Source organism: Ursus americanus, chromosome 21, assembly GCF_024610735.1.
Source record: "Ursus americanus isolate L20-20 chromosome 21, mUrsAme1.1.p, whole genome shotgun sequence".
Lineage (NCBI taxonomy): Eukaryota > Metazoa > Chordata > Mammalia > Carnivora > Ursidae > Ursus > Ursus americanus.
Window position 1 is genome coordinate 52,105,112 of NC_142147.1, and position 27,155 is coordinate 52,132,266.

Consider the following 27,155-nt stretch of genomic DNA (forward strand, 5'->3'; position numbering starts at 1 on the left):
CTCAGCTTTCTAGCCAACTATGCTCTGCAAAATACCTGCCATTCCTCGGTGTCTTTCCCTGTGCATGGCTAATTTCTGTAGGAGGAGGAACTATAACAATGACATAAAAGCAAATGCATTGTAATTCTTGAGACCCTTGTTCTTGTGCTTTGGATAGGAGTAGATGATAAGAGATGAGCATGAATATCTGAAGGAATGTGATAGGTGAATTAAAAAAATACATTCTGTCAGCTAAAGAGGTCAAGCCATTTTCATTTGATGTGTTTTTACTTTTTAGAGCAGTTGTACAAGAGAAAATGGAGCAAGTTTTTACTATTGTTTTGGTAAGTTTTCCAATTCTTAGGTTTTGGAGACAATTACCTTGGAAGAGGTCACAGGTATTAAGTGTGATGAAAATGTCATACTTTTAAATCTGGTGACCTGTTCAGTAGACAGCATTGCCTGTAGAAACCCATGAATGTGTTCAGTGCAATTCTGGATCCCACTTAGGTTGAACTTTTGCAGACAGACACATACCTTCTGCTCTCTGGGCTTCTGGCACAGGAAAGACAAGGTAGACAAAATCTGGACAGAAATACCATGTTACAGTCTTGCTTTCTTCTTCTCTAAGAGCTATATTTCTTTCTGACTTGTAATAGACTTCTTTTATTTTTTATGTTCAGTTAGCCACTTTATAGTACCTCATTAATTTTTGATGTTTGTTCAATGATTCATTAGTTGCATATAAAACCCAGTGCTCATCACAACACGTGCCCTCCCTAATACCCATCACCCGGCTATCCCATCCCCCGACCCCCCTCTCCTCTGAAACCCTCAGTTTGTTTCCCAGAGTCCCTAGTCTCTCATGGCATGTCTCCCTCTCTGATTTCTCCCCCTTCAGTTTTCCCTCCCTTCCCCAATGGTCGTCCATGCTACTCCTTATGTTCTAATATGAGTGAAACCTTGTGATAATTGTCTTTTTCTGTTCGACTTATTTCACTTAGCATAATTGCCTCCAGTTCCATCCATGTCAATGCAAATGGTGGGTATTCATCTTTTCTAATGGCTGAGTAATAGTCCATTGTATATATGAACCAAATCTTCTTTATCCACCCGTTTGCTGAAGGGCATCTTGGCTCCTTCCACAGTTTGGTAATAGACTTCAAAGGAAAGACTACATTCCTACTGAAAATGGAAGAAAGTTTACTTCTAGAAAGGGTGGAATGATGGATGATGATGTATAAAAGGAAAGATTTGAGTTAAGCATAAGGAAATCTGGATATGAAGTCAGGATGGATTCTATTCTTTTTGGTGATCCCTTTAATTATATGGAAACAAAATCCGCCCCGCCTTCTTTCTTTAGAACTGATAACTTCTTTAGAGACTGTGTTAAAAAAAAAAAGGTTTATAGATTGGAAGAGAGGTCAACTTGAGTAAAAAATTACATCATATTTAAAAGTCTCCAGGGCAGTTGGTTGACAGAAACCAGCTAGGATCATTTGGCATGAATTAGAGTTCATAATGGAATGAAAGGACATTCATGAGCTTTTGGATATACTTCAAGACCACTGAATCGGTAGTTTATTTTGGAATTTTTAAAGGAAATAATTACTCCAATTATTATTAACTGCTTTCTGATAGCTCATGGAATGTTATTCATTATTGTTTTCATATGAAACCTTATCAAATAGATAATCAACTTTTTGAAGTAACTTCTCGTTGAAATGTCATTTTTAAGAATCCTTAAGTGCAATCTTGCCTGTATGAAATGCTTATCATATTCTAAATTCATATCTCTATTGTAATATCTTAATGGTACATACTGAAATATAAGTTAGGACCACAAGTTTGATTTATAGGGGTAGGTAAAATAAATTGTTCTGATTTTCTGCCATGGACCCTTTTGATGATTATAAAGACAATAAAATGTGCTTACTATTGCTTTGGAAAATTATATGGACTACTTTACAGTGTTGTCTCTTTTTGCTCATATATCTGTCTCACTTCTACTTTTCTTTGGCTTTCATTGCTAAAAGCATATTTTCCTCAAGGAATATTTTTGTCAAAATAATTTTCACTTAATGAGCGTGCACTTTTGAGGTCCCCAACAATAAGAGTCATTTTGGGCACTGCCACTTAGCAGTGCTGCCACTTGCTAGCTTTTGGGGGAAAACAAGGAGATAAATAGGTAAAATAATATAATATGTAAAGTACTCCAAAGGAAATATGGAGGTTGGAAGAGGTGGAATGCCATCACAAATAGTAGGAATGGCAACAAACACCATGAGCTAGGGATAGGGAATGGAGAGAAGAAGAGCTGATTAATCTGGGTAAAGCGTCCAGGAGCTGTATTAAACATAAAAGGGTAGCCAGTTGGCCCTATGGCATCATCAATTTGGCTTATTTACAGACTTTTAATACAAGTTGGTACAAAAAGAGGGTTGGACTAGATGACCTATACAGTCTCATCAAAGAGCTACAGTTGCTCTGAGGATTTTCTTCAAATTGGGTGGCATGTAGTTCCCTAGAGTATTTCCTAGTATCCAGAATGGTGGCAGTTGGGGAAATGGAGGCAGAGTTGCTATTCTTGGACAATATTGTGTGATGGAAAGAGTAAGTCTGAATGTAGCTCTAGATATCAACTAGATTTCTTGGGTGATCACTTTTGGTCTTGATTATTTTTTTCTTAATTTCCAAAATGAGGACACTGAAAGATCATCTCATAGGCTCATTCATTCATTCATCCACCATAAATTTATTGAACACCCACTAATTGCTTAGAACTTTTCTAGAAATCTTTAGATACAGTCGAATGCAATAAAGCTCAGCTCCCATAGCTGTAACCAGAATCTTAATTCTTCAGAGCTGAGGATGGAAAGACAGGCTAAGAAAAAGTTATTTGCAGGAAAGCATGCCTTAAGAACATTTACATTCTGAAATTAGAGCAGGTTTGTGGATGGCCAGGGACCAGGATTATGATAATAGCTTCTGTTGACTTTTTACTAGATGCTGGGCACTGCACTAGGTACTATACTTAATACTCACAGTAACCTGTTGAAGTTGATATATCGTTTTTATTTTATAGATGAGGAAAGTAGACATGGTAAGAAAATACATCAGGCCACACAGCTCATAAAAGTGTTTTAAACTCAGGTTTGTTTGACTTTGAAATGCATTCTAAAATAGTGATTGCCAAGCCTGGGTGTACCTCCTGGGACCCCTCTCCAGACCTAAGGAATCAAAATTTCAGGAAGTACAATGGAGATGTGTTTATTTTTAAATAGCCCATCAAGTGCTTTCAGTGTGCAGTCAGTCAGAGTAGGAAAATTTTCTGTGAAGAGTTACACAAAAGGCAGGGAAACCTACTGGTTGGATAACAGATAAGCAATTGAAGGAGTAAGGAAGTATTATGGTTTGGGAAGTGTGCTGGGCAAGATGTCTGGATTCATGTCTCTGTTCTGGGGAGTGACATGTTAGAAAATGTCAGATAGCCTGGAGGCGGGCCTAGTTCTAGTCCCTGTTTCTTTCCAAAACAGCAATGTGAATAGTGGCAAAAAGAAGGTTGGACTGGATGACATGTAAAGGCCCATGATAGAGCTACAGTTCTGTGGCTACAAAACATGTAAGAATTAGGGGTTGTGTAGGCTTCATTTGGTTTGATTAAAAACAGTTAACAAAATTGACCTTAATGAGTACAAATTTACATAGTTTTAGACAAACACAAAATACCAAGTCAGAATATAAAATAATTTGTTATAAACTTATATGGTAATTTTTTTCCTGGAAATAGTCAACTAATTGTTGACTTGTTAAGAGGTAGCTACAGAAAAATGACCAGTTATTTAAACTTACTTTTAATACTTCTCTGGCCTTTTCAAATCCCTTTGAACAATAGTGTTGCATAGATATTTACATGTAGAATGTCATATTTCCTCAAAATTGTTGAGAAAATTCCCATTGGAGAGCAACATGTTCATTTGAAAGTTAATTTACTATAAAGGTAGTTGGCAAGTCAATGGTTTCAACAGAATTTTGTTATACTTTAATGGCGTTATCAAGAACTTAGATGAAGATGTGGAAAACATGAATGTAAAATTTTCAGCTAAAGCAAAATTGAGAAGAAAAATGTCAGAATATAGAGTTTACATCCAATATGATAGACTATGCTAAACCCAATCCATTCTTGGATTTTTGTACTTGCACTCTCTCACCTTCATGGTTTTTTTTCCACTGTAGGATAGGTGTCATTGGTTGGTAGCGACTCATGTGAGAAAATCTCTATGTTGTACACTTAAGATGAGCCATTATGTAACATAGTTGCCCTATGAAATAGCACAGTTTTAGAATTAGCAGAGATCATGGTTGTGAGGGAGATGATGCTCTTCAGTACTGCCTGCTACTACTACTATGTTGATTAATATCTTGAGGATATGCTGCATTCTGACAGAGTTGGGAAAAGTCATAGAGATGAGAGGGAGTCTAACAATTATTTCAAGAATTTCAGAGGCAACTGATTGTGTTTCACATGAAGAAAACAAGATTGGACTAGGAAGTCATTGTTCTTTTATCTTCAGTTTAGGAATATTATTATCTAGAGCTGCCTGGTGGGCAGAGACACAGAGACACAGACTTCACGCCAGTGTAAGAAAGCAAAACAGAAGTTTTTGACAGTGGAAGAGGCTTCTATCTCTGGAAAAAAATCAACGGAGTGTGGATTACCTTTGGTTATGGTGGTCATATAGAAGGGTTTAGACTCTGGGTGGATGGTGGGATGTGGGAGAGGCCCTTTTAGTTCTCCAAGTTCAGAGGTACATGTTTTAGCAAATTATTTGGCAAAATAAATTTACTGATAACTACAATATTTAGTCAAAACTTGATCCTTTGTATATGCAAGTCTCAGTCATAATTACCATAAAATGCAACCCTTGTCTCAAACGACATTTTGTGATGATTAACTACACAAAAGTAATATAATTGCCCCAAATACTCTTTTCCAGTTTGTTCTTCATACTTGAGTCAGAGTAATCATTAGCAAAGACTAATCTTTTTATACCACTTCCCTGCTTAAAACGTATTCATTCTGCCCTGATTTTTAGGATAAAGATGTGCATTCTTAATGTGACCTACACAACCCAGCAGGTCCACCCCTTCTCCAGTTTTATGTTGTGATCACCCTCTACTTCCACCCCAACCACACTGACCTACTAGTAAGTTCTCAGATATACACTATGATCCCACTTGTCGCATCAGTTCTCATGCTGTATTTTTCCGTATGGATGTCTTTCTCATTTTTGAATGACTTGGGCTCTCACTCTCAAAATTTCAGTTCACTTTTCACTTAATTAGGGAAGGCTTCCTGACCTTCTTATTTAGCTTTCATTTCTTGTTACACATGCTTGTGCTCTGTATTTCTATTCACAGCATTGATCATTGTTAGAATTTACATTTGATTATGTAGCTATTTGATTAGTATCTGTTCCCCCTACTAGAATATAAACATCCTAAGGAATAGGCATTCTCTGTTTTTCATTCACAATTGAACTCCCAGTGCCTTGGGATATGTGCATATCATAATAAATATGTATCGAATGAGTAATGTAAGTGGAACTTACTAGAGAAGTACAGAGGGGAATATTCAGAGAAAGGATGTGATACAGCGACCCCAAGGCAATAAATTAATTTTATGTAGTGCTTGCATATTTTAGACTGGTTTTACTTTTCACAAAAGTTCTAAGAACTAGGATTATTATATCATAGCATATTATATTAATTTTATAGATAAGAACATTTATCCTTCTTAATTTGACAGAAAAGGACAGTTAACTAGCTCAAGAATAGTTATTAAGTAGCAGATTTAAGTAGCAGATTTAAGATAAGAAACCATGTGTTTGAGATTTTAGGAAAATTACCATGTACTTGTTATACCCAGATGTTATAGACCCTTATAAGTTGCTTCCAATGGCATATGTTCTTATGATGTTCTTTAGGATTGCATTAATTCAGTCTGCTCTAACAAAATACTGCAGGCCAGGTGGCTAAGAGAATATTTATTCCAGTTCTGGCAGCTGGGAAGTCTAAGATCAAGGTGTCAGCAGATTTGGTATCTGATGAGAGCCCTTTTCATGGTTTGCAGAAGGCCACTTTCTTGCTGTGTCCTGACATGGAGTCTGTGGTCTCTTCCTCTTCTTACAAGAGCACTAATCCCACAATGGGGCCCCTACTCTCCTGATCTTATCTAAACATAGTTACCTCCCCAAAGCTCCCAAACACTATGACATTAGGTTTCTTTTCTTTTCTTTTTCTTCTTCCCTCCCTCCCTCCTTCCCTCTCTTTCTTTCTTTCTTTCTTTCTTTCTTTCTTTCTTTCTTTCTTCTCTTTCTTTCTCTTCCTTCCTTCCTCCCTCCTTCCTTCTTTCTTTTTTCTTTCTTTCTTTCTTTCTTTCTTTCTTTCTTTCTTTCTTTCTTTCTTTCTTTCTTTCTTTCTTTCTTTCTTTCTTTCTTTCTTTCTTTCTTTCTTTCTTTCTTTCTTTCTTTCTTTCTTTCTTTCTTTCTTTCTTCTCCTCTCCTCTCCTCTCCTCTCCTCTCCTCTCCTCTCCTCTCCTCTCTCTCCTTTTCTTTCTTGACATTAGATTTCATCACATGCATTTTGGGGGCACAGACATTCAGTCCATAAAAAGAAATAAGCTATGTTTTATTTGTATATACTCATCTAAAATATATTTATAGTTTTGAAATTACGAGTGGAATTCCCAGTTAATTACATTTTAGAGACCTTGACAGGTAGGATTTGAAATGTGAAAGTAACACTGCCATCTAGTGACAACAAACTTGAATGAAGTTGGAAAAGTGGAGTAGCTGTTAAGTGCTCTAGGCATGGTAACATGAGTCAGATACAGAGAGGACCTGGCCACATAACTTGGGGCGGTCATTTCTTTTTAGTGAACATTTGAGGTAGATGATTCTTACAGTGGTTATGCGTTAATAGGGACTAAATAAAACAAATGTTCTTCGCTGTAGGTTGTTACCCACGTAGTAAGTAGATCACGTGATTTCCTGTGTTGCGGCACTTGACTGTGATCTGTCTCCATGTTCCTCACTCTCTCCATTGCTTCCGAAGGAGGGAGTTTTGTACTCTGATAACCTAATAAAAAGAAGTTTTCATCTTAGTTGAAAAAACTAAGTATATTCAGGAACAAATATACATGAGGAAACGAGTCCTTGGTAAAATCTCCGGGTAGATTTTACAGCATTGTTAAGGAAGAAGTGGAATGCCAAGATAAACTCCATCTATCCTAAGGGGACACTTAAAGCCACTTTGAGTTAAATTACTATGTGATTTAATGTAAGCACAACAATAAAACACTTCAGACATGCAATAAATGGTTAGAAAATGACGAATATAAGAATTTTCTTTAAATCATTGAACTAAAAAGAAAATTGGATAATTTATTTGTATCTCTTAAGTCCTACACATATAAGATAGATTTTAGCTGATAAATTTTAAGTGAATTATTGTCCTGGTACATTAAAATTGCAGATAAAATTATCATCTAAAATCCCCTGAGCTAAAATTTTCTTGTCATGTGCAGATGCTGGATCAAAGAGATAACAATTATTCTATTTCTCTGGAGGCCTAAATAACAAAAACCCATCACTCTGAAATAATAACTTTGCTGAGTGAGGTGAGAATATTATATTTAACATTTTTTTCAATAGTCTAGAGGGGATTATTTCTATTTGTCTACTTACTAGTATAGTCATTGCAATATGTCCCTAAGATTTTCTAACTCATGGTGTAGAAATAACCTAACTGGAAATATTAATTACTTTTTATATAAGTCAATGAAAATTATTGCTTTCCTGACATGACTTATTACCCTGCCTCCCCTTCAGGAACAATACAGCGTGTGCTGACAACAAACATTTTGTAACAGAGTTGCTATTTTGCCAAGAATTAAGTTGGAAATCTAAGGAGCGTGAATAATTTTAAGATAAGAAAAGCATCTGACTTATACATATTTCTTAGTCAATATCCTTAAAATAAAGTACTTTTATGTTTATTTTAGGACAAGAGTACAGATATGACCCCATCTCTTGTTTTCATGTGATACACTATATGAAGAATGTAGGTTGTACCACACAATAGCAGATGACAGTCTAGCAGGAGTTTGATTTAAAATTAGTTGCCAGAAAGTATGGCCTCAACACCAAGTGTTCTGATTCTTTGAAAAAAATATTGCGCAATGTGGTTATGGGGCACAACTGACCTGGGTCTCTCCTAGTTTTGGGTCACAGAAGAACTCTGGAGACACTTTAGTGCTTAAGGTAAAACCTGAAAGATGGGTAGAGTCAGTAAGGTGAAGAGCTGAAAGGCAGGCAGGCAGTGGTTTGGAAGGGGGTTGTGCGGTCAGAGAGTTCTAGAGAGAAAACAAATGAAAAAGCTTTGTTTGAAATTTTTGGTACATTATTGGTGAAAAAAGGATTCAACTGCACAAGTGTGGAGATGCGTAATATACCAAGGCTTCGGAGGACCCTTCCTACCCACAACACTATTGGGGGGGGGGTGCAACAAGAAATTGACTTCACACCAGAAAAATGTACTCGGGTGTTTATAACACTAGTAGAAATGAGGGGAGACTAAGTTTTATGACAAGTGCAGAGCAGAAAGAGACCGGTTTCTTTTAGGGGTTTTTGGTGAGAGGAAACTAGATGGTTGTTCAAAAGTCTCGAAGAAGTTGGCATTTTGCTATGATCCTTAAAGGGGAAGCAGGGTGAGGTCTGCAGCAAGTTTGTAGTCTGTGTTTGCCTTGACTGTGTTTTGACTCTTGCCTTATTTGTTCAGCTAGGATTGTGTCTAAGCAGAGCCTCCGCGTCTGTTCTTAACCTCAACTGCAGCCTTATCCTTTTACCCGTGTGCCGGACACTCCTGGCTTACCTTCGAGGATCCCAGAAGGTAAGAACAAAAATTCCTAGTCGCAGATTCCAGGACAAAAATCAAGTGGAACAGTGGCATGTTAGTACTACTTACCTTTCATGATCTGACCATCTAATAGACTGATTTCTATCATGTGCTGTCATGATAGTAAAGACCGCATCACCTGTCAAGATGATCAGTGAGCTCTTCTGCAATACTAGATAAAGGTAGTGGATAATAGAAATGGCTATGAATAGTGATATCAGGCACTGTGCTAAGCACTCCATGGATGTAACTGTGAATCCTCACAATGATTCTGCCGGTCTTGTAGATGAAGAACCCGAGGCACAGAGAGGTTAAGTAACTCGACCAACATCACGGGACTAGTGAAATGGCAGAGCTCAGATCAGTCCCAGTTCTGAGATTTTTCCACTCTACTACTATGCCTCATTGAGATCCTGTGCTTTCATCTAGTTAAGTCCTGGTGAGAAAACTAGAAAATAGAGCCCTGTTGACTTCGAGCAAAATATACAGTGACTACTGTTGTTGGTGGCAATTTATCTCCTTTTCACATACATGGATATTTGAAGCTATATAATAGTCTTGGAGAAGATGTCTTGATTAAGATGTGATGTCATGTGTGATGTAAAATGAAGGTTGTAAGGGAACAGTAAAGCACTTTGGAAATTAAAACTCAACTGAAATTATTTTTTATCTTCGGTTATCCTGGTGTGTGTGTGTGTGTGTGTGTGCTTCTTTTCTTTGTTGGAATAGTAAGGCACTGCTGGATCAATACTGATACTTTAAAAGAGGTTGTTAATATGAGGTCACTCTGATGTTCTGTGTGGTTCAAATGAGCAGATTTACTGCAGTAAAACTTCTCAACCTTTTCACGTAATTATATTTAGAAACTCTTTACTTTTAATGCAGTAATTTGTGGAAATAATTCTTTCTCTAGGTTGCCTACCACTGTAAAATGCTAGGTTTTGATACCTAAGGCTGGCTATTGGCTTGGCGTGAAGAAAGAGAAGAGAAATGGCAGGAAATGAAAAGTGCCCACCTAAGTCTCTCAGTATTTAAATAAGTTTTAAAGAACGGTCCCCTGATGTGAAACATAGGTATTCAAAGATGCTTGACATTTTATTTTTTTATAAGCTCAAGAAGGCATTTAAAACCATAGATGGAATTGCTTCATTTGAAAGTCATCTTATTTTTTGACTACAAAAAGAAATCATATATATTGTACAACTCAAACATTCCAGAAATATGTAAAGTAGTCAGTGAAAGTTTCTCCTAATATTACTGTGCTAGAACAACCACGGATTACAGTTTGGGGTAAATGCCTTCAGATTTGCATAGAATGCCATTAATTTTAAACAAGATAGGATTATAGTATAGTTTATGTGTTATCACTCTTTTACTAGCCATATATCTGACGCATCTTTCCATGTCAATAAGTCTTTTCACATTCTCTGTAATGGTCTGGGTGTTCCACTGACTAGATATATTATAATTCATCTCACCAACTTTTAATTCCTAGGCCTCTGACGTATTTCTAAAATTTTGATATCATAAATAATGCTATAGTGAAAAACTTTGTACACGTATCTTATTTCCTGCTTATTTTTCACCATACCAAATTTTACTTAGGTTCCAAGCAGGAGAACCAGAAGATTGTTGGATAAAAGCAGAACATTCCATATAACCTGTGGTGTGACTATCTGTATTTTTTCAGGTGAGAAAACCAAAAGATGTGAAAACATTATGTTAGAAGAACACATTTTATGAGTGGTATTTTTGTTGTTTTGTAAATTATTTGCTGTTACCAACTTGTGATTTTCTCATCACATACCTTAATTTTCTCTTCCATGTGTTTGAAGAGAATTGCCTAATGGTGCTACAGAAAATGAACATGCCTTACACATTATATATATAGTTTTCACATTATAATGTATGAGAGTTGGCCCTCAAGCTGTTAATAATTGTTTCCTAAAAGTAAAATGTTTCATTTAGAAACACTAAAAGAAACAGAATAAAAGTTTTTAAGGTTTAAAAATAAAGGTATGATAGGACTTTAAATGCATACAAATTAGAATGCGAAATGTACATTCATAGAATGTGATTCCATTTAAAAGTATATTTGATAGGGATGCCTGGGTGGCTTAGTCGACTGGGTGTCTGCCTTTGGCTCAGGTCATGATCCCAGGGTCCTGGGATCGAGTCCCACATCAGCCTCCCTGCTCAGTGGGGAACCTGCTTCTCCCACTCCCCTTGCTTGTACGCTTGGTCTTTCTCTGTGTCAAATAAATAAAATCTTAAAAAAAAAGTATATTTGATAAATGTTTCTTTGATATTAATACCTGGTATTAAATGTCAAATGTTTGTGAAATTTATCCTGTTCAGTTCCAAGTTAAAATACCAAGTGAGAATCTTTTGGTTTTTAAAAGAGTCATTTTAAAACAAGTTTTTATTCTGAATATTTATGTGATATGTTTCAAATTTTGGAACAGAAAGTGATAAACATATTAATTAAATACGTGGACTATGGAGACGGGGTTGTGTAGGATCTATCCCAACTTCCCTTCTACCTTACTATGTGACATAGCTCTCTGGTCTTTGATTTGTTGTTGTTTTAATCATAAAATAGATTGACAGTAGCACCTGACCCAGTTTTGAAGACTAAAAATGAGATCGCCCATGGGAAATTTTTAGGTTGGAATTAGTTATTATAATTTACAATCTTGGGGTTAATTATGTCAGTGGCATAGCACCTGACATTTCCCGCCGGTCACTATTTGATAGGACAGAGCTGTTTTGACACCAGGGACATTTGATCTGGTTATGTATATATGGCTATTTTGAATCAGACATGTTTTGGTGCAGCTACTATCAAGAGGTCATTAAGCTCTCAGCTTTTAAAAAAGTCGCCAAGTGCTGTCAAAACAGGCATCTGCACTGTTTAATCCCTGGACATCTTATTGGTGGGTCCCACCTCTGGAGGTGAGAGATGGGGATTAGGACTCCATACTGCTCAAGAGGCTGGGGACGGAGTAAGAGTCCAGGATGAGATGAGGACCAAGGGTGTGGCCAGGATCAGGGCTGGGTTAGAACAGAGGGAGTGAAAGGTCAGGAAATCAGGAGGGTCAGGGATGTGGACACATTTGTAACTTGATTTGTTCTAAACTGTAGTTGTGTCCAAATATTCTTGTTCAATTGGAGAACAACCAAGAGACTGAGATCGTGTAGAGTCTTGCCATGAATGAACACACATTCCAGACGGTTTGCGTTCTGCCACCCACTAGTTGTCTGACCTTAGCTGGGTGTCCTTTTCTAACCTTCGTTTTCTTCTCTGTGAAATAGGGATATTTCTACTCACTTCATTGGTTTATTGTGAGAATTAAATTAAAATCTATTTAAAATGTCTGGCCTGGCTTTCTCCCTGCTGCCCAAAATTAGAAGCCCTGATTTCTTTTGACCTGAAAGGTCCTTTAAAGAGGTGAATGTACCCCTTAAGGGTGTATCTAAGACAACTAGTACCTAGGGCTTTTTTTCAGGAGAATTCAAAAAGAAAGAGCCATAAAGCATGTAGTTAACATATAAACCTTTAATTTAAAATGAAGGAATTTTTAAAAATTTGCACATTTCAGATGTGATAAAGCTAGAGAACGCACACAGTTTTGCTTAAATAATGTTTTATGCTTGTGCCATAGCGGAGGCTCACCTGGACAGCCTCTTAAATATTTCCTTAGAACTTTGTCCTTGCTTGTTAGTTAACCCCCTTCTAACTTCCTGTCCACTTTTTATGAGACCTTTTTCCTTCCTCTAATTTGATTCTGGCAGGAGCTTATCAATCCTTTAACTAACTTTGAAGTTGGTTAGCATTCTCGTCCTTCTCTTGCTTCTATTTGTCTTTGTGAGTCCTTCAGAACTCTTGGCGTATCAACATCTCATGTGCTAAGTTGGAGAGAACCGTGAAGTTTTCCAGTTTCTACACACGTTTTCTGTTGAATAACTACATGCCTTGTATCGGTATAGACTGTAATGGTTCACTAACCAGTTTCAGGTCACTTATCTCATTAAGTCAAATAAACAGATGATTAAGTCAAATAAACAGGGCCATATTATTGTCATTTTAGAGAGAACTAACCTGAGGTGTTGGTAGGCAAGCAGTGTGGCCAAGAAAACCAGATTTCCAATGAATTGTCTGTTGTCCTTTCTAGTACATTGTAATATACTGTTAATTTGAAACTTATCTCACCTACAAGAAGAGATTGGGAAGGGAGGAGGTGTTCTCATCCAATGCACAAGTTCGTTTGCTCCTTCCTTGGCCAGCCTCCTCAGAGTAATTTTCCTTTTCCCTGGTCATGCCAAAATTAATTTGTGTTTAACTCTCTAATAATTTCCTAACACCTCCATCTTCTGTGTGAGCTCTCAGTTGGTTGCGCTCTGTTTACTGTGCCAGTGTAGGTAGATTATTAAATGGTAATTATTATTTTCCTGAGTTTTTAATCCCAATGAAGTGATTACCAACACTTTTACTGTGAGGTTTAAGAAATTTAGGAACTTCCTTCTGAATTTATGGATTGTGAGAAATTTTAACTGGCTAAAAGTCTTTCAGTGGGCCTATATTTTAGGTTGAGCAGTAGTGAAGCATACAAGACCAACAACAGATTTGGAGCTAGAGGAGAGGAGGAAAATGTAGAAAAACTCAAATATCCAGGCCATATTATATACACTGACATGCGTTGTTTCCTAACCCTGACTTGCTAGGGTTATTTATTTTAGCCATTGAAAATTCAGTTTCTTTACATGATTTCTAATACTCAATGGTCTATAATCAAGATTTTTTCTGTCTTTAAAATTTCCCTTTTCAGTTTAATATTTTATTGCTCAGGTAGCTGTCAAAGTTTGACCCTGTGTTTACTTAGGGAGAGGAAAGCGTACATGAAAATCCCACTGATTTGCGCCTCATGTGATTCCACAGGTGTGCATGTGGCTGCCCATCTGGTGAATGCCCTCAACTTCTCGGTGAATTACAGTGAGGACTTCACTGAACTGAACGCAGCGAGATACCGAGATGAGGTGGGTGGTCTCCATCTTCTCGTCCTTTCTTTGGTGTGAGCTGACTAATGAAGGTCTGTGATTTTCACAGAAAATTTGTACCTTACTGCTCCTTTTGAGTGCTGTTAAGATGCAGTTGTCAAGTTGAGTTTTGTTCCTTTTCAATAGAAAAAATAGGTAATTACTATTTCACAGTCTCTACTGCTGAAAATGGGAGTTCGAGAGTGTCTACTTTCTACATTCTGCGGAGTTCAGATGGCTGCCACTCAGGCCGGCCTTCTGCCTGCCAGCAGCGTTGTCTGGCTCCCAGCCAGTGGAGACTATCCACAGTGTCTTCACAGGGCATAGGTTTTTTTAATAAGTCAGATGCTGCACTTGGGGGAAAAAGGGCAGAAAAGCAGTTCGACTATTTGAGGATCCTGGATCATCTCTTTATTTGACTTAAAAAATCTTACTGAATTTTAGTGGTTACTCTGGTTTTGTTTTAATCCTTGAAATAGGAGACCTTGAGCTGAGTTCTGTAGCAGGCAGTGTCTGACTAAGGGCTGCTTTTCTCCACAGGAAGCCACCCATGAAATGAAATTATATGTGCAGGGTGCCGGGCGAGGGCCTGATGAACACACATACAGCCCTGGTTAGCTGTCTTACAATCAGGACTTCATCCTGTCCTCAGTCTGTCTTTCCTTCACGCCGAGACTTCATCAAAAATCCAACTGCTGGGTATCGAATTGGATCACCCAGCCCTGTTCTGCTAAGTCTGTAGTGACTTTGTAAGATTGTTCTCCATCTTCCCCAACTCCATATGACTGGAATTATTGAAATTAATACTGCTGTGATTCTGTGCTTGATCTCTTTCCCAGGACAAAACAAAGGGAAAACTAACAATGAACACAGAAACAAATCACGAAACCAAAATAGCAAGCAGCCTTTGAGAACTTCTTTGACGAGACACTAATATTCTTAAAAAAAAAAAAAATGCCAATATGATTTAACTGGTCTGGGTTGGGGTCAGGCATTGATATTTTTTGGAAGTTCACCAGCTAATTGGGGTGAGCACCCAGAATTAAGAGCCACTGTCAAAGCCAGGTCCTTCGCATGTCCCCGGAAGCTCTTCGTATGTAATGATTCTACAACCCAGAACCGGAGACACCACCGTTTCTGTCTCCCGCTGTCTCCCCCCATTCCTCTATTCCCCTCAGCCCACAGCACGTGGGCTTCCTTGTTTCCTACATCTGCCATGTACTTTCCTCTTTATCTTTTGCTTCTCTCTTTGGTTTCTGTCATCTTAGGTCTCTAAGAACTATAATGGTTCTCTCATTGTAATGTTGTATACTTGAAATATTATAAAATATTTCAATATTTTTAGTCATTTTAGGTTTTTAGTTATTTTTTTCATTTTATGAAGGTTATGTGCTCCAAATAAAATATTTTAAAACACTCAAGCAAATGAAGTTTAAAAGTGAAAACTTCTCCAAAAGTAGCCACGGTTAATAACTTTCTATCCTCTTATATTTTGAGGGGCATTTTATGAAACCTGTTCCTCAGCAATTTTCTTGTTTCCATAATTACATGGACTGTAGCTTTCTGTATCAGAAGATAGAGACCTATTATTCTCTTCATATTAATGTGCGATAGTTTATTTTTAGCTTTTTCCTTATTCACAGATGTTTTGGTTGTTTTTGTGTTTCTGTTATGAACCACACTCCAATAAATTAATTTTTTTAATACGCTTCCACTAGGCAGATTCCTAGAAGTAGAATTCGGTTTCAAAGGTATGTACATTTTTAGTTTTGCTGGACATTGTCAAGTTGCCTTCTACAAAGGCTTCACTAGTTGACACACTTCTACCAAGTTTGTCAAAATGCTTATACCTGCCCCTCAGTTGTTTTTGTTTCTCTTTAATTTTTGCCAATCTGATGGATGAAAAATGGTAACTCATGGTTTTAATATGTATTTCCCCTTTCTTTGTTTCCTTCCTTCCTTCTTTCTTATTTTCTCTCTCTCTCCTTTATTTTAATAAATATTTTAGAGCCCCTAGTAGGCGTTAGACAGTGTGCTAGGGGAGGATGAAAACACACACACACACACACACACACACACTGCATGCATAAACAGATATAGCCTAACCTGAGTTGTCTTTGAGAAAGACTGATTTGTGCCACGTACCGTATTGTCCTTTGCTTTGTGCTCTGTGTCTTCTCCATATTTCTAGTGACTCACCCTCCAGCTCCTGGGTGGCACGTTCTTGACGGCCTAGCCGAATCTGCCTCATCCTGTCATCTGAAAAACTGTCTCTTACTCTCACATTCCATTGCTATTCCCTGCCAATAGTAATTGTTCTGTCTTCTGAGTTCCCACAGCTCTTTGTTCATATTTCTGGTATTACCACTTTGTTCAGCTGGTCTTGTATTTTCACTAGTTGTTTATATATTAGGTTCCTTTAGGTTACCATTGAGCTGCATTCCTAATGGCAGAGGTAGAAGTCTGGCCCCAAAGGGATGAGGAGCTATTGCTGCGCAAGTGGCCCTTATTCAAGACTTCTGAAATTATTTCATATGAATGGCTTCCCACTTTGGATATAGGGTGGCCTGACTCCAGAGTCAATGGAGGCCTAGGAAAAAATTTCTGAAGTTGTGCAATATTAAGCACTATTAGGATGAAAAACAAATCCCCAAATCTCCCGGGGATTGACCTCAGTTTTCCAGAAGATAGAAAAGGAGTTGCCTAAGGTCCATTTCACCATGAAAGATGTAGTTCAAAGGACAGATTATACTAACAATATTACTTTTTACGATTCTGAGTAATAGGAACCTACCCTCTTTATTTGAGTATTATTACTACTTTGCATGGTATTTGAAACATTGTTAAGTATTCAATTAGTATTCTTTGCATTGACTTTACAACGATAACCCTCTGTACATATTTTATTACTTTTGATTCTCACTGTCTTGACATCTTGTAGATGCAGTTTGGCGATTATGGTGGACAAAGTATATATTAATGTTTCCAAATTATAGTCAAAGATATTGAGTCTCAAATGGTCAAAGAGTGGGCTTTAGGCCACTGCTACTAGCTTGAATTAGCCACTGAGATGAAAGTCTACATTTTCTGACTCTTTACCAAGTGCTTTTTTTCCTCAGAAGGACAGTCTTCTCTGTGTTAGGTTTTTAAAGAATTATTTGAAAGAGAGAGAGAGTGTGTATGCATGAGTAGGGGGAAGGACAGAGGGAGAAGCAGACTCCCCGCTGAGCGTGGTACCCGACACTGGACTGGATGTGGGGCTCAATCCCAGGACCCTGAGATCATGACCTGAGCTGAAGGGAGACACTTAACCAACTGAGCCACCCAGGTGCCCCTTGGGTAGATATTTTTGGTTTTTCAGCTGAGAAACTGAATTAGGGAAATTCTGAAACTTGCTATGAGTGACAGAGGCAGGATTCCAGCCCAAATATCCTGGTTCCAGAACCTGTGTTGCATGAAAACTTATGCAACTCGATGGAATTTCTCATTTCCACTGGGAGAATACTATCTTAAATACTTCATGGATCATATACCTAGCAGATTCCTTGTAGAATTTTACATTATCAATGATTTGTTCAGTCAAATTTTTTTTCTCTTTTTCTCAGGATCCTAGAAAACTTCTCTTCACAACTGGTAAGTTGGTATTCCATTGCTCTTTCTGAAGAGTCAGGAAAATCTTTGAGAATAAACATCATCAAACTACACAGCAATTAAATGTATGGTAAAATATAATGTGGAAAATTTGTGATCAGAACAAATGTTACCAAACATAAGTTGCAATGAAAACAGGGACACGTGTTAGAATGAATGAAGAGTACCAGTAAGTAAATGCATTTGCCTTCCATATGTTTCTCCAGTGACAACAGTGGTGCCATATGGTTATTGAGGACCTGCTCATGTGCCCCTGGCTGTGGCGAGTAATATTGGCGATAATACACATGAAATAGTCTTCTACCCTCAAGTGTTGGAAAGACACACCAAGCACCATGATTATCGCTGTAGTTCTTATAACTCAGTAATTTAGTAGGATATTTGGTGATCTTAAAACCTATATAAAAAGAGGAGGAATGAACAGTCATTAAAATCGGTTATTTTTCTTGAAACGTGTCTCCTTTTTCATCTGTAATTTAGTTTTCCTTCTCAAGCATATTGTCCATGAAATCTCAGTCTAGACTATTCATTTGTTAAAGCACATGTAAACATCTCAAAATTTTGTCCTGATGTTAGTATAATTCTTACTAAAATTCTTCTCTTTTTCAACCCTACATTTATAAGGATGAAATAGAAAACTGCATTTGGGAGATTTTTAGCGCATTATTTCAGGGATAAGGACAATTAGGTCATTGAGATGGTCTGTCATTAAGGCTTGTCTATCATAAACACCCTATTAAGGATCAGGATTGCATATAGACTGAGGCATGGCTCTGTCGAATGTATTGTTTTTCTTTTCAACCAGTTTTATGATAAAAATAGCAATAATTCTGGTGTTTTCCCCTTCCCTTTCACAACTGTATATTTAGATTTATAAAATATTTTTTTTCCCTGTTTATGTATGCATGATGTTTGCTACTTACAAAGTATTTTACAGTTTTCTCTTTAGGAACACAATTTTAGTTTTGCTTACAACTTTGCTCATTGAAAACATGTTTTTTATTTAAGCCAAAAGAACTGGATGAGAAATAGGAAGGAGAAAAAACAGAAAAACCAAACCTTGTGTATGAATCAATGTATGTTTTGGTTCGTATGAATTCATTTTACAGAAAGAATCAAGAACTTTGTTTTAATATTACTTTCTACAGTACCAAGTATAGGTGAACCACTGGGACATGTAAAATGTTTGAAAAAGTTTAGTTTTCAAACACAGAAAAAGATTTCTTCCATGACCAAGATATTACATTAAGAAGCTAAGTATAATGAATACTTGTATAGAAGCAGGTGATCTGTCCATATGGCATGAAACCCCTCCATCCTATGTTGTTTCCCAGAAGTTCTCATGAGTGGTGTTGGACTAACTAGACATGATACTTAAAAACACAGATTTCCTGGCTCCATTCTAGAGAGTCTCTGTGGTGTGACCCAACAGTATGTTTCATTAACCTTCCGCTGTACCTCAGGAGCTTCTGTTTCACCCTTCCCGGGCATCTCGTCATACTCTTGTAATTCCCTTCTTGCAACACCTAACTTCTGTCTACTCTCTTACCTGATTCTTTCTCTCTCTCTTTTTAACCTTGTCCACTTCTGCTCATCCTTTCAGTCTCAGCTGACCATGGCCCATCATGCACAAATTCCTCCCTGATTCCAGTAGGCAGAGCTGATCTCTTTTGTTGGCCTGGATTCCTAAAGATACATAGTAAAGTGCTATGTTGTATGATAATTTCTTTCCTTACACATATAATCATTTCCGCCACAAGGTGAGTTTCTCAGGTGTGAGGCAGGGCTCCGCCTAGGGCATGCAGGGCCCCATGTACATATTTTTTTGTGGAGTTTCTTTCAGTACAAACAACTGGAATCACCCCAAATCAGCATGTCAGCATCATTTTAGTGCCCCAGTCTACATCACTTCATGAAGGGAGTTGTATGCTGGCCAGAAGGAATCATTCACTTCCCAGCTTGAAACCCAGCCTGGAACCCCAAAGTATGAGTCTAGAGCTTCGAGGGCATCTGATTGACCCTACTGAGTAGTAGGTGAGAGAACAAAGCAGAATCAAAGGATGGCAAGGAATAAGAGACCACTTTCTACAAATAGACTTAATCTAGCTTTGTATTACTAATATATCTATGACTAAAACTGTTTCATAGCTATCTTTGAACATTGTTAGGTACAATGCCTAGGAAAAATCCTGTTTCTTTTTTTTTTTTTTTAAAGATTTTATTCATTTATTTGAGACAGAGAGAGCATGAGCAGGAAAAGGGGCAGAGGGAGAGGGAGAAGCAGACTCCCCGCTGAGCAGGGAGCCCGATGTGGGACTTGATCCCAGGACCCAGAGACCATGACATGAGCCTAAGGCAGATGCCCAATGGACTGAGCCACCCAGGCTCCCCCAAAATCCTGTTTCTGTTGGAGGAATGCATGCATGTTCTTAGCTGTTCTAGTGATAAAGACCATTTTTTATTAGTTAATATATTTCTTGGATTTTAGTTTGTTTAATGTTACATAGAGTCTTCTCTCTTTCTCAGTCATTTAATATTTTTCAACGTAATCTACAACTGAGAAATTAAGATTATTTTGTAGAAACTAAAGCCTGTGGTAGTTCAAGTGACATAAAATATAGTAGTTAGGTCACTCAATAAGAAATGTTAAAAGCAGTTCAATTAAGAACTTATAAAATAAAAAAAAGAATTTATAAAGTAAAACAAGTTTAAAAGATTGGATTATTCAAACATACATTTTAAAATGTTTGCTACATTATTTCCAAATTTGGTAGTACCTTGTATGATGAGAATAAAATGCACAGTATCCAATTTCAATTAGAAAAACCCTCATAAACGAATAGGATTGTGTTTCCAGTTATGTTAGAAACAACAGGATAATGAGTACAAGGTGGTATATTTCTGACCACATCTGGATATGGATGAAAATGATCTCTCAGTTTCATCTAGAATTGGCAGTACAGTACAATCATTCATTTTAAAGGCAACTAATTAACAAATTTAATAAACAGATAAAAAGTAATAAGAAAAAACATACAAGCATGTCTTTCCCTAAGGAAACAAGTATAGGTTTTGCTTCATAACTTGAAGGATTCAGAGACAGTGTTCTTCACTTTGGCAAGTAACTTTGCCCAGTAAGCTTTGACTAGCTCAGTCATTTCCAACCTGTGCTTTCTGACTCCTGGAATGTATGTAGTAACAGAGGCTAATATGTTAGGTCTTAGCTGAGCTGTCCTTGAAAGCTAGGTTAGGGTGCCCTTTGATGTACCTGGGAAATACTCAAGCTTAGCTCTCTTTTAGCACTTAATGGCCTGCATTGCATTTGTCTGCTTATCCTGTCTTCCACACTGGACTGAGATTTCTTTTAAAGCAGGTTTCATTTTTTGTTCTCACTTAACAGTATACTACAGATGCCCAGAGAATATTTACTGAAGATAAGAGCCAGTTGTTTAACTCTTCTACTAGATACATAGATCTCCTTTACAGCATCCAGATAATCAGTTAGCCAGCCCCTGTTTGTTTAATTCTAGCCACAGAAAATCATAGCTTCTTAAGGAACTCGCCCTCCTTTTTTTTTTTGACCGTTGTAATTGTAATAATTCTTTTAAAGATTTTATTTATTTATTTGAGAGAGAGAGAGTGTGTGTGAGCAGAGGGAGGAATAGAGAGAGAGGGAGAGAAGCAGACTCCCCTCTGAGCATGGAGCCTGTTGCGGGGCTTGATCTCACGACCCTGAGACCATGACTTGAGTCAAAATCAAGAGTTGGACACTTAATCTACTGAGCCATCCAGGCACCCCTAATTTTTTCTTTTCATTGTTAATTATAAGTAACTTTTTCTTCATTGATCTGGTCTATAACTTTATAAATTACAAACTCTGGTCTTTTTATACTTCTCGAGCTAGAAAGGAAACACGAATCCTTTAGATAGAAAAGATAACTTCATAAATCTGAAAGAATGTTAAAAAGCATTGAGTTGATTCTCCTGTTTACAGATGAGATCCAGTGAGATTGGGGTTTGTCCTAAGGGACAGTAACAGAACCATTAATCCCAGAATGTGCATCCCATCAGCCAAGCTGTCTACTTCATCTTCAAATAACTGATGTCAACTATTTTACTACCCATCCCCCCAAATCTTTCCAATATATTTTCCATGTTCTGCTCTTAAAAGGAGTTCTCTAGTTAAATGTTTGAGGAAAGATTTGTTCAAATTTAAACTGGCTTCTTGGAACTAGTACTTCCCAGAGACATTAATATACTAATGTGTCCTGTGACTCTTCAAGGAATAGTTATTACGCTTTTGAGTAATAGAAATTAATACTTCAAGGAATTAATGTTCAAATAATATACTTTGGAAATTATGCCTCTACACTAAACATACTCCATTTTTTCAGGTGTCCTGATTAAGTGATTTGTAGACATTCCATAATTAGTCTTGGCATATTTAGAACCACATGGGAAACCTGTATGCAGACACAGTAGAATTTAATGAAACCCCAAGATAATTATCAGAAAGGCCTCTCCAGCCACACATTTCACATCATGGAGCCATCTGGGATTCTATCATTTACTTATTCATTTGGTCAAATAAGTTTTTTTTTTTTTTAATACTTGAGGCCATAGAGAAAGACCTCCTCTTTTTTCTTCTTCAAATGTATTGAGTTGTAATTGAAGTACACTAAATTATACATATGTAAATTATGTTATTCGATTGGTTTTGACATATGTATACACTTGTGAAATCAAGACCAAAATCAAGGTGACAAATATATCTGTCATTCTAAAAAGATTTTTGTGCCTTTATAATTAATCGTGCCCTTTACTCCTCTTAGCAACTGATCTGCTTTCTATCACTGGAGAGTAGTTTGGATATTCTAGAATACTATATAAAAGGAATCACAGAGTGATTCCTCTTGGGATTTTTTGAGGGGAGAGTGTCTGGCTTTTTTGTGATTCATGTATGTCGTTGCGTATAGTTCACTTTTTTAAAACTGCTGATTAATTTTCCAGGTACAGATATTATCACAATTGTCTATCCATTCATTTGTTGATGGAAATTTGAGTTGTCTACAGGCCTTATCTGTTAAAAATAAAGTGGCTCTGAATATTTTTGAACAAATCTTTATGTAGATACATGTTTGTGTTTCTTTCGGGGAAATACTTGGGAATGGAAAGGCTGGGTCATTTTACAGGCATGTTGTTATTTGCAAATAGCATTTTTCTGTACTATTAGTCCTTTAGTGTGAACTAGTACAGTTGTCTTCTTCTCTTCTCTTAGGAAGTTAGTACTTGCCTGGGGCAATGGGAAAGAGGAGAAGGGAGTGCCCTGGGAAAGAAGTGTAAAGAAGAGATGATTTGGATTATGCACATCAGGAAAGGGAAGTCTTGTTAAGCTTCCAAATCTGTACATTGGAAAGACTGAGGAGGAAAGAGTATCCAAGTATAAGTATACAAAGATGAGCTCCTTAATTTCTCATGTGGCTCTTTACAAGTAGAAACTTGTTTCCACTCTACTGAGATTTCTAATGTTATTTTCCAGTGTTTCTAAACTGTTGGGATTCTAATGATGCATACCTGTGTTGCTCTTCTGTTGTTCCCAGCTTGTCTGCTTCTCTTAGTGGCTTATAGTTCATGATGGCCCTTCCGTTTCCTAGGTGGTTCTTTGGCAAGGAGAGAAGTTGGGGGACGTCTGTGCTTTTGGAGATACAATTGTTTCAGTCGCTTTCCATGTAGATTTAAGATGGAATCTCTCAGCTGGGGCATTTGGGACTTAACTGTTGCTTGTATGATTGTAAGAGTAAATAATGGTAACTTATAGACAGGATATTTTATTTAGTAGGAATAAGATAATAAGAAATGAGACTATCGTGATTTTAGTTCTTTTTGATATAGCATATCAGCCATTCATTTTGGATATGCTATCTGGGCTAACATTGTATTTTTAGCCATCTATCATGTCAGTATTAAGTTTGAAAACCAACACGTTTGCACAGTTTTTTCTTTGTTAAAAAGTGGTTATTATATCACATCAGAAGCACTGACTGCAGTGTATTTTCCGTACTAAGGAAATATGCCTGCAAGTGTTCTTAAAAAACATCAACACTATAATTTTTTTTCTTGAAATCTATTTTTTTGTTCTACACTTGAAGTTGTGGGTTTTAGAAAGCTTTAGGTTTTGTTTACTTTTTCATTAAAATTATTCTAGATAGTAAAAGCAAAAAGAAATTATTTGTATTGAAACTGAAGCAGCTACTAGTTCCATCAAAGGGGGGCTGAGAGAGGAAGGGAGTTTTAGTACTGAGGTGGAGAAAACCAAAACAGTAAAGAGTGTTCCATGTCAACCCAGCCCTGTTGTATATTTTTTCCTCCTTTAAAACAATTTTATTAACGTATACTTAAGAGCTAATAAATTACATCTATTTAATGCATACTCTCATAAGTTTTGACTCGTGCATATATCCATGAAACCATCATCACTATCAATATAATGAACGTATCTTAACACTCAGTCTTTATTTTATTTTTTAAATTTTTCTTTTTTTTCTAATAATATTTTTTATTATATTATGTTCGTCTTTGTCTTTAAAATTTCCTCATGCCTTTGGAAGTCTTTCCTTCTGCTGCCCCTTTCCTACCTCCCCAACAAACATATGTTTAATTTCTTTCTGTTGTCTTCATTACTGACATTTGATATAGTATGTACATTTGGTAGAGCATGTCCCTATAGAAGTATGTACACATTCACCATTCTGAGTGGGTTAGTTGAAAGTACTAAGGCGGACTCTTCTGTTAAAGGTAGAAAAACTACTTTGCCTTAAGTACCTTGAAACTGCGCTAATTTTAAAAAGGCTTTTTTAGAGAGGGAACATACAAAGAGAGAGGTGATTTGAATTGGGCCTCCCACAGAGCAGCATAGTACTTTGGATTTTAAGGTAATAATTTTTGTACCTTTTTTTCTGTATGGTTTAAATTAAAATGTACTTACATACATTTTTTATAGTTCCTGGCCTGACAGGGGTCGGCATGGTGTTGGTGCTCTTCCTGATGATTACAGCTTCTACATATGCCATACGGTGAGTGTCAGAGTCATTATTTCAGTATTTACTGGCCAGAGTGTTTAGATTTTCCTCAGATTATCCTCACTTTCATATACAGGAAGAGTCTTGATTAACTGGAATGCTTAGCCAATGCAATCAATATTCTGGTCAATGGACTATTTTGGATAACTAAGAGAGAAATAGAGACATTTCTATATAAAATTTCCTGTTTTTGAAAATTTTTATTGTTTTAGTCAAATATTCTGTGTTGGTAAGGAAACACATGGAGACTTTTTGATGACTAAGGAAATTTGAGTTCTTCAGGGTCATTAATCTGAAGAAGAGTGTATGTCTATGAGACATGACCTTGAATTCAACATATATGCAAAGGAATATATCACAATTATTTTATAACCCATTTCCTGGTCTGAGTTTGTTTTGTGGGAATTTAATGTAGTATTCTAAATGAAGCTTTGGAAACATGGTTAGTTGACATCTGCTAAAATAACTGGAAATATCTGCATGCATATTTATTCTTCTCTTTATGAGATTTTGAGCAACTGCAGGTATACATTTTCATGAGCACTTTCAAATGTTCTTTCTGATGGACATGTTCTGTATTTCGTAATATTTTATAGCATCTTATGTTTCTGGTCAAGCTTTTTGGTTAAGAAAGCAAAAAGAAGAGATAATATATAATATTCAAAAATCCCCAATCATTCTACTTGTTGAGATGTGAAATTTAATGGAAACACACACACATGCACACACATAAACGTCCATTGAAAATAATTGCCCAATAAAGTATTTTTTAAAAAGATTTTAGATATTTATTTTAGAGAGACAGAGAGAGAGCACGCATGTGAGCAAGCTGGGTGAGGGGGGAGCAGAGGGAGAGGAAGAGAGAGAATCTCAAGCAGACTCTGCACATGGGCTCAATCCCATGACTCTGAGATTATGACCTGAGCCAAATTCAAGAGTCTGATCCTTAACTGACTGGGCCACCCAGGTGCCCCTACCCAGCAGAGTATTAAAATGAGTCTATCCTTGAACTTCTGAACACATCTGTATACACATCCACATACAATAAAATGTTCCAAGTAAACTCACCACTCAGAGATTAGCACTATAAACTTTCTGGTGTTAAGGATTATGGGCTTAATCCTCCTTGCCCTTGCTCACTCATTTCCCATTTCTTACTTCCACCAACACCACTCTCTTTTTCTTCCTTTCACACTACTGATCTCTCTCTTCATATATCTATTTTACCAATATAGGATCATATTATATATACCATTTTAAATCTGCTTGTTATTTAAACCCATTAGGAACATTTTTCTGCATTGATGGAACTGCATATCCTCATATATACATTACTTTCCCCATCCACCTATTGTTGGATATTGTAGGTTGATTCCATTTCTTATAGTATTTCAATTCTGAAACAAACACCCCTATCCATATGTCTTTGCATACATTTTCAGTTATGTCTCAAGGAAAAAATCTAGATGTACAATGGCTGGGTCAAACAATAAGCACACCTTTCATAAGAATTAAAAATCACCTTACAGGAAGGCAAATCAAATCTCTAACATCAGTGCATGAGAGTGCCAATTTTGTGGGGAGAAATTTTCTTTTAGTTAGGTAAAGCATTCATTAAAAAAAATTCATTTTTCAGTTTTAGGTATTATCGAAGGAAAATTAGGGCATATGACATATTTATTTGCAAGATTGAAGATACATGAGTGTTCTAAATCTAGGAAAAAAATCCTTAATTAAGAGAGAGTTTTGTAAAATGGAATAAAAAGATCAGCTTCTATTTTCAACTGAGCCATTACATTTCTGCTCATAAGAACTCAGTGAATGTTTATTAATCTTTAGTTTTTCATTTCTTTCTTTTTTTAAAAAAGATTTATTTATTTATTTTAGAGAGAGAGAATGCACCCCTGTGTCAGTGGAGGGAGGGGCAGAGGGAGAGGGAGAGAGAGAATCCCAAGCAGACTCCATGCTGAGTGTGGAGCCCAACTTGGGGCTCGATTGCAGAACCCTGAGATAATGACCTGTGCTAAAATCAAGAGTCAGCCGCTTAACTGACTATGCAGCCAGGTGCCCCATTTTTCATTTCTTTAAAAGATATTGTAAAACCAACTCTACTTTTCTCCCAGCTTTATTGGGGTAATAATGGAATTCTCTTTTTTTTCCCTAAAGATTTATTTATTTTAGAGCAATAGAGATGGAGGAGAGAGAGGGGTTGAGGGAGAGAGAGAGAGAGAATCCTCAAACAGATTCCCCACTGATGTGGAGCCCGATGTGGGGCTTGATCTCACAACTCTAAGATCCTGACCTAAGTTGAAATCAAGAGTTGGATACTTTAAATGACTGAGCCACCCATGTGCCCTTGGGTGAATCATGGAATCCCCATGGATTCCATGGATCATGGAGATAATCTTCTTCTACCTTTTCTCTTTACCAGTGAGGAAATAAAGCATTAGA

At 36.9% G+C, this 27,155-nt stretch overlaps 1 protein-coding gene across 10 annotated transcripts in view; it reads left to right on the top strand.

The window, feature by feature from the left end:
• LOC123803818 (NADPH oxidase 4-like) overlaps window positions 1-27,155 on the top strand; it is a 175,335-nt gene that overhangs the window by 13,408 nt on the left and 134,772 nt on the right. For 6 of the 10 annotated variants that reach the window (XM_087871203.1, XM_087871209.1, XM_087871200.1 and 3 more), the window contains exons 3-8: window positions 278-323; window positions 8,825-8,931; window positions 10,543-10,627; window positions 13,877-13,974; window positions 17,580-17,607; window positions 24,626-24,698. In XM_087871203.1, the coding sequence (XP_087727329.1) occupies window positions 278-323; window positions 8,825-8,931; window positions 10,543-10,627; window positions 13,877-13,974; window positions 17,580-17,607; window positions 24,626-24,698 (437 nt within the window). Of the gene's footprint in view, window positions 1-277; window positions 324-8,820; window positions 8,932-10,542; window positions 10,628-13,876; window positions 13,975-17,579; window positions 17,608-24,625; window positions 24,699-27,155 lie in introns of all 10 variants that reach the window. The other 4 variants (XM_087871204.1, XM_087871210.1, XM_087871202.1 and 1 more) reach the window with 2 other exon arrangements.